Source organism: Fusarium oxysporum, chromosome 7, assembly GCF_000149955.1.
Source record: "Fusarium oxysporum f. sp. lycopersici 4287 chromosome 7, whole genome shotgun sequence".
In the NCBI taxonomy this organism is placed as follows: Eukaryota; Fungi; Ascomycota; class Sordariomycetes; order Hypocreales; family Nectriaceae; genus Fusarium; species Fusarium oxysporum.
Genome location: NC_030992.1, coordinates 3,570,114 through 3,583,094, shown reverse-complemented (window position 1 = coordinate 3,583,094; position 12,981 = coordinate 3,570,114). Strand labels below are relative to the sequence as shown.

Sequence of the window (12,981 nt, the reverse complement as noted above, 5' to 3'; positions counted from 1 at the left end):
TCACGGTAGTTGAGGAGGACACCCTATAGATAAGTAGTCTCCTAATGAACACAGACTCGGTACTAAGGGGCAAACGTACATTCCGTCGGGGTTCATGGACTCGCCAGTAAGGAACTCGAAGTCCTTGAACTTGGCAAGGACGACGTTCTTGACATAGTTCTGGGCACCCTTCTCGAAGGCAGTGATCTCCTCGGCGGGAGCACCCTTCTCCTGGAGAGCAGCCTTGACAGCCTTCATGTAACCTGGAATTGGTGTTAACTTCTGGGTATCGTGGATCTCGATGGGGTGGCTTCTATGTACCCTTGAGGTAGGTGAGGTAGCTCTTCTTGTCGAAAGAGGTCTCCTGGAGACGGAAGGAGCTGACGATGTTGTTGACCTTGACGACCTGGTCATCGACATCTTCGGCAGCCTCCTCGGCGGAAGCGTTGGCACCGATATCTGTGGATTATGGTGTTAGGGCAAAATTGAACCTTGTTTTACACGAGCCCTGAGGCTGTGATGCTGGTCATCACGTACCGACGTTAAGACCACCCTCCTCGATCATGGCACAGTCGGCCTCGTAGACGATGCCATCGACCTCCTTGAGATCGTAGGAGTCGGAGATGAGCTCGTCACCAGTGAGGATATCCTATTGTTGCGGGGTTCAGCGACAGATCATGCGAATAAGACAAAACAAGAATCGAGCGCGGGGTAAGAGGAGGCGGGGTACTGCTGAGGGTGATGAGACGGTTTTATTCTTGGTCGTACCTTGTAGATAAGCATTTTTACGGTTGAAGTCGATTAGACCTTTGAGGATGGGATGGGATGGAGAAGAAGAGAAAATGAAGCTGATGAGACTGGCAAAGAGGAGCAAAGCCAAAGGGAGAAACAGAGCCTGATGATAATAAAAATCTAGAGCCAGTGGCGGGGTAGTGGGGGCTCGAGTACATTAGCGGCACGCAAACTGAAAAAGCTCACTGAAGAACGCCGTAAAATTTTTCCGTGGCCGGTTCCTGTGAACCAATAAAATTCATAGAGTGGGCCTCGAAAACACCAAATCGGTCTCTTGGTTCATATCACGTTTTGGATGAAGAGTTAAAATGACAAGAGGAATATGCTAAATTAGAGCATAGATCTTAGTCATGTGGGCTTCTTAGCGAGAAGCTATTAAGCTAAGATAAACAAAAACTTTTTGGCGTAGTTGTAAGCAAGGAAGGATTGCAGGTATTTTGAGTGATCCCCTGGCTAGGACAGTAGCGAAAACTACCTGAGCTGACCACCAAGCGGGCTATCTGCTGACGAGTGGTGGAAGCGAACTTTGATCCGCGGACGACAATGTAATATAATAGGCCAGCTCTAGCCCAATAGAATTACACCGCGGACGGCAATGCTGAGCTGCATCTCACGCGTCATGGAAAATACATGTACTGCCGATTACCAGCATTGCATGTCCCATACCGAGTATTTTCCCAAGTCCCAAGCAGCCGAAAGCAGGCTCAGCACCCGGAGTCCGAGAGGACCTAGGATCTTCAACGCCTGACAAGATCAGCCAGGGGTTCGTGTTTGCCCCGGATTTAATACGCGGATTTGTAACCGAACTGCTTCATGCGATGCCATGCCCAGGGAAAGGGAATCTACAAAATAACGGCTGAGCTGGGCTGGCGTGATCCATCTGCGTCTCGGTTCAGTTAATTTAAAGATTCAGACGAGCTGTAAGAAGCTACTCTGCCTCGACAGCAGACATATGACCTGTTGGTGACGTTTCAGTGGTATGAGCCACAAGAGGCTTCGCAAGGCTTGCCCTGTGTCTAGAGGAATGAACAGGCGATGGAGCACCAACATGAATTGACAGGGAGGACAGGCGTAAGATATTCGTACGTTTTCTGAGTCCATTGAGCAATGACAGAATGTGAAGCCCCTTTAATGATAAAGATATCACAGAGCTGGGTATGATCTTAGATTAACACATGTGATTTGACAAAGTCACTGACTGTTTAACGCGTGGGCTGATCCGCCACTCCCGGCCACCGTCATAGCCATGATGCGACCTCATGGAATTGCTCTTCAGGAGATGTCGATTATAAGAATTGCAAAGACACTTATACTTGAAATAACGCATGGAAATGTCACATGCGTAAAGTATCATCTACAAAAGGAGATTGATTGGTCTCTTGGCGTGGGTTTGGAATAATTGGACCTTTCCAGTTGCACAGTCCGGTCGCTGATTTTACTTTGTCCTCCGAAGCTCCCGGGCCAAAAAGCAGGGCGCAGGGCTGCCTCCGTGTCTGCAGATACTGTATCATCAGTGTTTTTTCGCTTGTACCTGAGGTGGGTTGCCACTTTAAATGGCCCAGCGGCGCGAGCGATTGGACGACACGAGCCTTAATCTAATCTTCTGCCCCCCAAATCAAGTTACGTTAGGTTAGGTACTGTACCTTGCCTTGCCTTGGAGTCGGGTTTTATTAACTTGCCATTGCCATCGCAATCGACATCGACATCGACGCTCCCTTTTCTTAAATCTCTTGTATCCTCCAGGTCTAGCCTCTAACTCTTTCTACCTTCATTTTTTGATCGAGACTTTGTTAATCGTTTGTTTCGTTTTGTCTCTTACAGTTTCGCCTCCCGTACGGAACTGAATTGTCTCCTTTCACTCCTTCGCATCATCACCAACTAAAACGTTATAACGCGACCGCATCGATACCTTATCAACTTAATTTCTGAACCCGTCATGGGCAACGACAGCTCCATTCTCGCCGACGGCTCCGCCATGGCCGTGCCCGGCACTTCTTTCAATCATACGCTCTTCGAAACAGCTTTACCACCGCTGCCAACATTTAGTCTTGAGGTCCAGCCTGATCTCTTTCCTTGGGTCTCCGACTTTTGGCTCAATTTGTTACTCCCTGTTGTTGTCTACTGGGTCCTATCCCTGACATTCCATGCAATCGACGTCAACGACTGGTTCCCCCAATATCGACTACACACGCCTGAAGAAATCACCAAACGCAACCACGTCTCCCGCTTTGAGGTCGCCCGCGATGTTATCCTGCAGCAGATCATCCAGGTCGTCACTGGCGCTCTTCTCGCCTTGTCCGAGCCTCCGGAGATGATTGGAAAGAGTGAATATGACGTTGCAGTCTGGGCTACTCGCATCCGTATCGCGCAACGAGCTCTCCCAACTGTGCTCGGCCTCGTCGGCCTCAATGCTACAGCAATCTCCAAGAGTCTCCTTGACACTCATCCCCTGCTGGCTGGGGCTGTTGCTGGCGGTTACTACCCGTCGCTTGTGGGCGCGAACTCGGAACCTGCTTTCGCCTCTTGGGAGATGACATTGGCCAAGACTATCTACTACTTCCTGATCCCTGCTGTTCAGTACTTTATTGGCGCTGCTATCATCGATACTTGGCAATACTTCCTCCACCGATTGATGCATGTCAACAAGTGGTTGTATGGTAAGTTCCATTCACACAACATACCTGCTTCATTTCAATGTCGCGATCGCTAACTCAATTCAACAGTTCACTTCCACTCTCGCCACCACCGTCTTTACGTGCCTTACGCTTATGGTGCTCTCTACAACCACCCTGTTGAGGGGTTCCTGCTCGACACCCTCGGTGCCGCCGTCGCATTCAAGGTCACCCGCATGACTTTGCGCCAGGGCATCCTCTTCTTCTCAATGTCCACGATCAAGACAGTCGACGACCACTGCGGCTACGCGTTCCCCTGGGACCCTCTCCAGATCGTCACCAGCAACAACGCTGAATATCACGACATCCACCACCAACACTGGGGCATCAAGACCAACTTTGCTCAGCCCTTCTTCACTTTCTGGGACACTCTTCTCGATACCAAGTACAGGGGCTCCAAGACCAACAAGCCTGGCCAAAAGAAGGCCAAGGTTGAGGAAAAGGCTCAGTAGATTTTGTTTTTGAGACATTGGCATATGAACTTTTTGATTTCAGCATAAGGAGCACATGATTGTGCAGTCCCAACAAAACAAGAAAGCCAAGCATCAGTATTCGATTATTTGGGGATCGCCGGATTGCGATATGGTTGTTTAATCTTATCAGGGGGGCGCTTTTTGTTACGGTTTTGGATCGGTTTGGGCATGACGGCAATTTCAACATCGACACTTATCATCACGGCTCGAAGCTTGCGGTAATTTTATCAACTTTTAATTCATGGCTTTAATGAGGCGCCTGATGGACCAACTCCTTGGGCCTAATACGTTCTTCCTACTTTCGTTATTCTTACAGACTCCCATTCTTACCCTGCCACCAGCCCCGTCACCGCAATCCAAGGGTCTGGTAGTGCAGTGGCAGGGCTGGCCTTCTGAGAACGGCGGTGTTGGGTAGACGAGGGTCTTCTACCCTATTTGCTTTACATCTGGATTTGTACCATTATTGTCAAGAATGAGATACAGAGTTGGGTTTGGTAACGGCGCACAATTAGTATGTGAGATGATAGGCCTTGGGTCCCTGTTCCTCTGTGTCGGGAACGGGTATGACCAGAAGGAGGAAGAAACACAATGGGAAGATAAATATCTGCGCAGATGTACGGCACCGTATCTCAGTTTGGTCCTCAGGATAGCCCCCAAGAACAGAATATCAACAGTTCTTTCCGTAACCCATGTCAATACCTCTCAAATGCCAACGTGATAATCTGTCCACTGGTAGAGTCACTCTGAGTCTGTCTATGTGGTTTGAGATGGGGTTGAAAGCTCCCTGTGGCAAGACATTCTTCATAGCCTATAGGTAATACTAGAAGGACATCAATAAGACCATCTATATATTTTGGGCATAATACATCGATTTTTGTAGTCATTGTTATAATGGCAGATGGGTCATTGATTCATGACGTTCAAGATCATGGGGCAAATAATTGGCTGCGGTACTTCAACATCGAGCATTGGAGAGGTACTACCGAATGTTTGAGGCAAGGCCACAGCCAGGACCTTGACGCATGATTGCGAGAGGACTCTTCCCGTATCACGTATATTAGTACCGGGGATCATATGAATGTAACTGTCTAATGCAGCGCTCAGCAATTGTTAAAATCAAGACTACCCAGCACCATCTCAATGTGAGCAGTCGGCCTACCCTATAGAAACGACCTGTTCAGGAAGAAAGAAGTCTCCGATGTTGTGAAGAGATAAATCATATGCATGTCATGTATCGTAGAGTACCAACTTTTCCATGTTACGATGAAAACAGCATGTCGTTGCTCACTATTAAGTGATATGTGATCTGTTGAGACGTTGAGGGTATGTGACGTGTAAGAATACGCACTGAACCAGCAAACTGGGAGAGTGATGAGAAATGGTGACGAGCATCATTTCCTCCAACAGAGATAAACTCCACACTTCAGCTCTACGAGAAACAGTCTTAATAAGTCCTATGATCCTGATGGAAATTAAGTATAGGCTAGGGGGATAGCCTCTAACAAACAACGGTTCTAATTAACGACGAAACAACGAAACAAACGCTTTGATCAGATGGAGGCTCTCTACGTGGGGGAAATGACAGAACCACCAGCCTCGAAAGTAAATTTGAAGTGCTAACAGCGGCTGGGGATAATCTAGAAACATTGAAGATCATCGAGCGCCGTTTTTGGCTTGTTTGGAATCCAGGACTCAAGTCAAGTTCCGGACCGATAGGTTGGGTTGATAAAGCTGGCATCGGAGATGACGATATTCACTGGGTGTACGGAGTAGTTCATCAGATATTGAGCGTGTCTGTGTTCTTGTGACACGCTTCACATTGACGGGACGGGATGAGTTCCTGCGAACCCGGGAGAGTCATTGAATGATTGTCTCGGCCTTAAATCCTGTACGTGGTTGTACAGGTATCCATATGTTTGGAGGGAAGATCCTTTGTTGTTTTCCGTCTTGGCGTTCTGTCACGATGAACTGTCAATTTTCTTGGTAAATGCTTTCTTTCTCGACTTATTGACGTATCCACATCCACGTTCAGGGAGAAGCTTGAGGTGGGAGGGAGATATTCCTCCATCAGAAAACGGGTCTCTTGAAATTGGGGCTGAGATAGAGATCGGGATGAAAAGCAAAAAAGGGCATGACTTGGCAATGGGACTTTCTTGGAAAAATTCAGACATGAGAACTTCGTGACGTGATTTATCGATAAAAAAGAAAACAATGAATACGGTTGGGGGGACGATGGTGCAGGGCGGATGTAGGCTTGATGCATCCGAGACAAAGACAAAAGATAAGACAAAAAGCAAATAGAGCTGATAACATGCATTCTGTCAGTTGTGTAATTAATTGTGCATATGCACCTAGAAGGCGTTGCTAACGTTGACGATATTTTGTGGCTGTTGTCAACGGTGATGACTGACGTGGTTGATCCAGACACCAACAGAATAGATATCACTTAGCTAACAGCATGTGGTTATGCCATTCCTACTGCAATGCAAGTCACAACCAGCTTTGTCTCGTCTTGTTGTCTCGTCTTTCCCTAGGACAATTGATGCATGCGGCCCATTCTGTCCGGTTCTGGCCTGTTTTCCGTCAAAAACCCGCCGACTTTTTGTCTCTCCCTTGAGCTTTGAGCACTAAACGCTCGCTTCCTAAGACAGCTCAGGCGAGTTTTCAGAGCGCAGGTTTTCACTGGCCGTAGCTAAGAGGACCCTGAATTTCCACTCAAGGTATTATTAGTGGAGGCCGGGAATGGAGCTCACACTCTCTCTGCCCCCTTGGTCACAGCTGAGTAGCATTGGTTTTGGAGCCTGCAATTCTTGATTCTGTCTGAAGAGTGATTCATCCTGACTTGATTGCTTCATCATGTCGCAATGCAGAGACTGAGTTGTTTATCCCAGCTGATCTCTTGCAGGAGACTATTGGCAACTTGCCGAGCTGTATTGCAGATGTGTCTGGCCAATCTTGACAGCACCCGTCCCTCCCCTTTTGATTTGCCAAGATGTGATAATTAGTGAAATTCATCGTCAGGAATAATTCGTGCAAGCTTACCAACTTTGACAGACACAAAATGCCCCATCTTTTATGACGCCCTTCTTTCGTGCTAAGGAGTTCCCAGAACCCTGGCTGAGCCCCACAAAGATCCCTGCCACAAACTGACCCACCAGGTCTCAGGCTGAACACTAGAGCCTATTCGAGTTAAGGGGATCAGGCTCAGTTCGATCAGAGAAGGCTAGTGGACCAATCACGGCTGACCAATGTTCCAGAGACTTGGGGTTCCTTGTCTTTCGCTATGCCGTGCTCGTGCAGATGATCGCCTTTGTTCCCCCTGAATACTTTGTCGTTTTTGTCTTTGTTGATTGTGGTACAATATGCAGAATGTCTCTGCCCTTTCTTTGTCTACTTGTGTTTATCTGTAAGTTGTTGACCGACAACCATCAAACCGAGACATGAAGATGCCGATCCTTACCAGACGCATGCGGTCTGTGCCATCATTGGCGATGATCAAAAGGCGGGAAACGTCGAGGAGCAGGCAATATTTCATAGCGCATGCTCAAACAGACCAATAGGCCAATACTATCCCCAGATGTATAAGAAGCCCCCCCTTGACGCCTCGTGCATGGTTCGGTTGGTCTCACTGGCGAACCGGAACGATATCGCAACTGGAAAGGCCAATATTCAAACTTGGCTGGGCTGGGCTGAACTGGACCTGTCACTTGATAGCCACGGCTGAAATATTACCTGTCTCTTCCAATGACAGTGGCATTTCTTATTCCGAGCTGGCCTTAGATTGGCGTGGCCTTTGGCTTCTTAACTACGTAAGGCCTAGGTAAGGTAATTAATGTGAAGAAAGGAAGGAGTATTATTTCCCCATCTTGGTCAGAATTGGGTCTCTCCCGCTCTTTCCGCAATCTCAAATCCAATATTCCTCCTCCCCATCCAAAAGTCTCACCCTCTTTTCTTCTTCGATCTAACATTCTGCATCTTTGGGCTCCCTTTTTTACTTTTCCCCATTCATTCCTCGTCTAAGACTGCGACTGAGACTGAGACCACCCAAAAGCAAACTAGCGAGAGTCCGTCTATTCACCACTTGCGTCCATCCGTATTCTCTTGTTAGTGGGACCGTACTATCCAAACTGTCCGCGCGCACCTTTGCATCGACCACTCCTAGGTCACGACTTTTACTCGAGCGTCGCAAGCAAACAAGCAAGCAAGCAGACAGGCAAGCAGCTTCACTAGCCGCCCTCGGCTCTTCGTCTACGCCTTGCCCTGCCTTTGTTGTACTTCGCTGTGCCCGACTGTTGTATTGCTTCGTCTCATAGCCGAGTATCCTCATCTTGCCTCGCTTTTGCGCTGCCTTTGACGCCCTGCGCTTAAGCGCCCGTCCTGTGCCGCATTCCGTACCTTACTTACCCAGTTCTTGGTACACGTCAACATTCGTCGAGGGTTGTTCCAAGACTCCATTGCGGCGCTTACTGCCCATCACCTTTCAGGGCTCCTCGTTAGGTCATTGGCTGTCAACCACCTACAACCAAATTCGCTGTAATTTGAGAGGCTCACATCCAATCATTGACAGCCAGTATAGAGTCTCTAACACCACTTCGCGTCTGTCTGAACATGCGACGAACACCTCATGGTGTTTCATAACCCTCCTATTATTGCTTAATCTCGACCTGTCCGAGTCCCCGGCATCAAAGCCTATAGGCGCTGTCGTGGATCTTGACTGGTTTCCCAGATTAGTACCAATCTCATCATTAATCCCCACGACGACCTGTGGTAACGGGTGCCTACATATTAACTGTAGTAAGGTCCTGTCACCCTTCGCCTGTCATGGATCCATCAACGACTCTCTTCACTTTCTTGTTGTGAGTTCGGACCATTTCTTCTTTCTTTTGTTATTTTCTTCCCGTTTGTTTGCTTGTTTGCTCCCTTACTTCGCCTCTCGCTGGTCGATTGTTGATCCACTACTTCTGCGGATCGCCTTCTACGGAACCGTTGAGTCGGTTCATTATATCCAATCCATCTTTACAAAAATCGTTCTCTTCAGCAATTGGACCACTTTCACTCCCACTGCGTCAGCTTCATCTCTCAGCATTCCCTTTGTGTTTCAATTATCGAACGCTGTCATTCCATTCTCTACCCCGGATCGGTACTCATTACCTAGAAGTGTCTTATTTGCCGTGGTATGCTTCAATTGTCTTATTTTTGTACCCTCGCATGAAAATCATCTGAATCTGGCTCTGTCCCCGACCAGCCCCCCCCCGGCCTGTGCCTCAAGACATAGACGGACGCCGTGTTTAGGAAAAAAACAAAATGTTTGAGTCGCATGTTTTTCTTTTGTATTGAGGGCGTAAAAAGTCGGAGCTGAAGTCAGCGTCGAACCTTTCTCAGCCAGCCTCTAGCTGCAGTGCTTGGTACTGCTAATATGCTGTATGCATCAAAATGGGGAAACAGCTGGGTTTGATTGCAGATGGAAGTCTCTATCTGCAGCTACCTAGGGATCGATCCAAGGGTTCCCTTGTCTCCCCACGATTGTCAGCTCTATCATTTCATACGGTCTAAGCCTATCGTACCAGTTTGTTTCTCAGCTGTTACCCCTTGGCCCCAAGGCGTGTGGCTGGCTGTAACGTACTGCAGTTTGGTGCAATTTCCCTGCCCTTTTTCTTTGCTTCTATTTCCCCTTCCATGGCGTCACCCGATGGCTTTTAACGACGGCCGCTGACAAGCATCCCCCAGTCAAACTCCCCCTTCGACACAGTCCGTGCAGCTTATTGGGTCGTGGGACAATTTCAGCCAATCTCACCCCATGCAACGGGACATCCGGCGGGGCCGTGATCAGTGGAGAGGTTGCTATTCTTTTCGTGACATTGTCTGTGACGACGTTTCCGTCTCGGCTTCTGCGACGTGCGCTGGCGTAGGCGCTGGAACAAGCTCAAGCTCAGGCTCAGGTACTGGCACAGCACCTTCGTATCCCAACAAGAGGCACGGTGGTCTTAAGATGGGTCATACCTATTATTACTACGTATGTTGTTCTATCCATTTCGGTATATGCCATCTTATTGCATTGCATTGCACATCACCTCATAACAAACCCATTCCTCTCCCTTGCCTTAAACTAGTGAACCCGACTATATACATCAACACTCGTTTACCCAACCACCCAAACACATTTAATCAGCATCGCCTCTCTCACTTATTTCAATTCTTCATTCACTCATTCATTCATTATTTACTACTTAATCCAGTCATTCATTTATATTAACAATGGGTTTTCAGTATGAGCTAGATGGCTCGGTCGAGACACACGACCCTAGCCTCCCTTCAACCACAGCATGCCCATACCTGCCTGGCCAAACTGTCAATACTTTAATTGTTCCTGTCGAGCAGGCTCTCAGGCAGCGAAGTGCTTCTCTCACCTCTATGCGTGCTACCGATCTCAAGACCATGAATCCCGAATCCAAGTACATCACACCTCGACCTGCACCTTCAGTACCAGCCAACCACATCCCCTACCGGGTTGGCTCATCTCCATCACTAAATCACAAGTCTTCGTCCCGATCATTATCACCTGCCCCGGCGGCATGGAAGCGCTTGTTCGGTCGCAAGGTGAACTCTGAAGGCGAGCGTGGGCGATCTCCCATCCGCAACGACTTGTCTGGTACCGCCGAGGATATCGACGACCGTTGCACGACGCCATCAGAGGGTACTCGAACAAGAGATATCTCACCTGAATCTCTTCGACGCTTCCTATCTGATGATCTTCCTCCTCGCCCTGGTTCTAACCTCAGTGAAAGGCCATCTCTAGTCATCCCTGAAGAGGTTGTAGAGGACAACGAGAACGATGACGACGATAACTTTGCTACTTCAGCAGCATCAGACGGACAGCCCTACGTCACTCGTCTCTCACCCCCTCCCTTTAAGCGAACTGTTTCCTCCGAGTCAGTTAGGAGCGATGCCGCTAATTTAAGCTCGCTGCCTCTGATTCCTTCAAAACCATCTAGGAAGGACTTATTAGAGGTCAGCGGTGTGCCTGCATCGGCTGTGCTTCCCTCACGACCTAGGCTGGAGACTCTTCGGGCCCCTAACCCTCGAATCAACCCTGCTACGAGCTTCTTCTTGTCGCCAGCCACACCAAACTTTCCCGAAGATGAAGGAACCAACTTCTTTGATCTTACCGATGATGAGGACGACGTTGTGTCAAGTAGCAACAGTGACATCCTCGCATTTCAGCCTGTTCCCGGCATGGCCCCTACCACCGACTCCTTCGAGTGCTACAGTCTCCCGGAGTCTCAGGAACAAGGACGGAAAATTGTCGAGTCCCAGTCAGCCTATGCCAAGGTCAACTCTCCATCGCTTCTTTCTCGCGGCGACAGCGGGAACTTCCTCGGTGCGCCTATCGATACCGGCCTGGATGACTTTGCGGCCGAGCTGGGCTGGATGGTTGACGTTATTGGCTCCAAGGCCAACTAGTCAGCTACAACATACTCACATACTATCTGATACGATACAACTTAATTTTTGGCTTCAGCGCCTACCACACTCTATGATCAACATTGTTTCGACGGCGTTTAATACTGGTTTTCAAAAAATTTGGGTTCAACATTTGATGAACATAACACAGCGGGATTTGCATTTGGCGTTTTAGAAGGAACAAGAGGGGATGGCGCAAGCATAGGCAGCTCAACGAGATGTCAAACATACAACGATCCCCGAGGGGTAATAAGAAAAGGATCTGGGCGAATCGAAATAGACGGCCGTGTAACAAAGGAATTCTAAAGGAGTATGTGAGGGAAGGGTGGTATGGCTCATGAGACGGACGACACGGCAGTTATCGAAACACGAATCTTGGACCTAAGGGGAGGATTGGGGTTTGGACTGATTTGCTCTCATCTGCATGTGTATGTAGATGACATAGCGATCGGCAAGTGGCACAATCTTGATAGATGAGATAAGACACAATTATAACCAACCTACAACACTAGTTTTACCAGTTACACACTTCTGTTAACGCGTCAAACGATGAATAATCTCAGCCGTGCTTTTGTGCTGTCAAAATGTTGTGTTCATACATAGTGGTACATATTGTAGTTACTGTCGTGTTATCATGCCAATTCCTGTGATTCAACAGCCCTGTATCTATCCAGTAGAAGTACTATATACAGTGATCTATGCAATTCGTCTCGAATACTATGGAGCTGTCTGAAGTGGTGCTGGGGGATTTCCTGTGGTAGTTGATTGAGGGTTTGTTGGAGCTTGAGCTTTTGGCTCAGAAGCAGGAGTAGTATTTGGCGCTATTGGTGTTGCGGCCGTTGTATTCGTAGTCTTCGTAGGCTGAGTGACTGCCGGTGGCGCGATCTTGGGTTGTATCGTCTGATTAGGCTCAGAGTTTGGTGGTGCGGAAGCCCCTTGCCCAACCCCAGTCATCTTGTGCCCAGTAGTCGGGATACCCGACGGAACATCAGGGGTATTTGTTTTGGGGTCCTGGGCTTGATCCGGGGCCTGGACAGCATCTTTGCCCTTAATGCCCTCGTCAGGTGTAGATTTCTTCTCAGGCCCCTTCTTGTCAGGGTTCAGGAAGCGTTCGGGGACGCCTCGTGCAGCATATGTTCCGCTACCGACCCAAGCACCAAGGATATGGCTCCATCGGTACTCGCCTCGGGTAAGGCGTTGGATCTCCCGATACGCATAGGCATTGTAATAAGGAAGACCGGTACGCGGATCCCGATACCGAGCGGGATGATTTGTGATTACGCAGAGAGGCGCAGGAGAAGGTTCTGAACATGGTTAGAGAACGTGACGTTTATTGAAGATCCATGTAAACTTACTGGAAAGCTTATTCATCTTGCGGCCAAAGATGATCTGCGTCTGAATGCTACGATCCTTGAGGGCGTTGTCGTCAAAGTTTTGGAAGACAATGGCATTGCGGGCTCCGGTTGAAGGCTGAGGAGGTTGAGTTTGAGAGTCGGGGGCTTGGGTTACAGCGGGAGTGTCGGGACTGGTAGATTTGGTAGGGAGAGCGGGCGTAATAGTTTTGGGTTGAATATTTGTTGTAGAAGATATGGGTGTCCTCCTGT

General features: G+C 48.6%; 4 protein-coding genes across 8 annotated transcripts in view; 2 read left to right on the top strand and 2 right to left on the bottom strand.

Annotated features, from left to right (window-relative positions):
- On the bottom strand, positions 1–762 carry FOXG_10551 (uncharacterized protein; the record flags this gene model as incomplete). The annotated part of the gene is made up of 4 exons (XM_018389968.1): positions 1–242; positions 301–438; positions 517–628; positions 748–762. The coding sequence occupies 4 exons, from the start codon at positions 760–762 to the stop codon at positions 1–3; spliced, it is 507 nt and encodes a 168-aa protein (XP_018248336.1).
- A 1,222-nt stretch (positions 763–1,984) lies between these two features.
- On the top strand, positions 1,985–4,895 carry FOXG_10550 (C4-hydroxylase). Its single transcript, XM_018389967.1, has 2 exons — positions 1,985–3,428; positions 3,495–4,895. The coding sequence occupies exons 1-2, from the start codon at positions 2,708–2,710 to the stop codon at positions 3,893–3,895; spliced, it is 1,122 nt and encodes a 373-aa protein (XP_018248335.1). The 5' UTR covers positions 1,985–2,707; the 3' UTR covers positions 3,896–4,895.
- A 2,785-nt stretch (positions 4,896–7,680) lies between these two features.
- Positions 7,681–12,739, top strand: FOXG_10549 (uncharacterized protein). Of its 5 annotated transcripts, none has more exons than XM_018389962.1 (3): positions 7,681–8,772; positions 9,644–9,929; positions 10,184–12,739. In XM_018389962.1, the coding sequence occupies exons 1-3, from the start codon at positions 8,738–8,740 to the stop codon at positions 11,375–11,377; spliced, it is 1,515 nt and encodes a 504-aa protein (XP_018248330.1). In that variant the 5' UTR covers positions 7,681–8,737; the 3' UTR covers positions 11,378–12,739. The 5 variants fall into 5 exon arrangements, with proteins under 5 accessions (XP_018248330.1, XP_018248332.1, XP_018248333.1 ...); XM_018389964.1 differs by having other exon boundaries at positions 7,681–9,090; XM_018389965.1 differs by having other exon boundaries at positions 9,644–12,739.
- Positions 12,095–12,981, bottom strand: part of FOXG_10548 (uncharacterized protein) — a gene marked incomplete at its 3' end in the record, with an annotated part of 2,832 nt that continues 1,945 nt past the window's right edge. The window contains exons 2-3 of the mRNA XM_018389961.1: positions 12,733–12,876; positions 12,095–12,681 (exon numbers count right to left, since the gene is read on the bottom strand). Of these exons, the coding sequence (XP_018248329.1) occupies positions 12,095–12,681; positions 12,733–12,876 (731 nt within the window). The remainder of the gene's footprint in view (positions 12,682–12,732; positions 12,877–12,981) is intronic.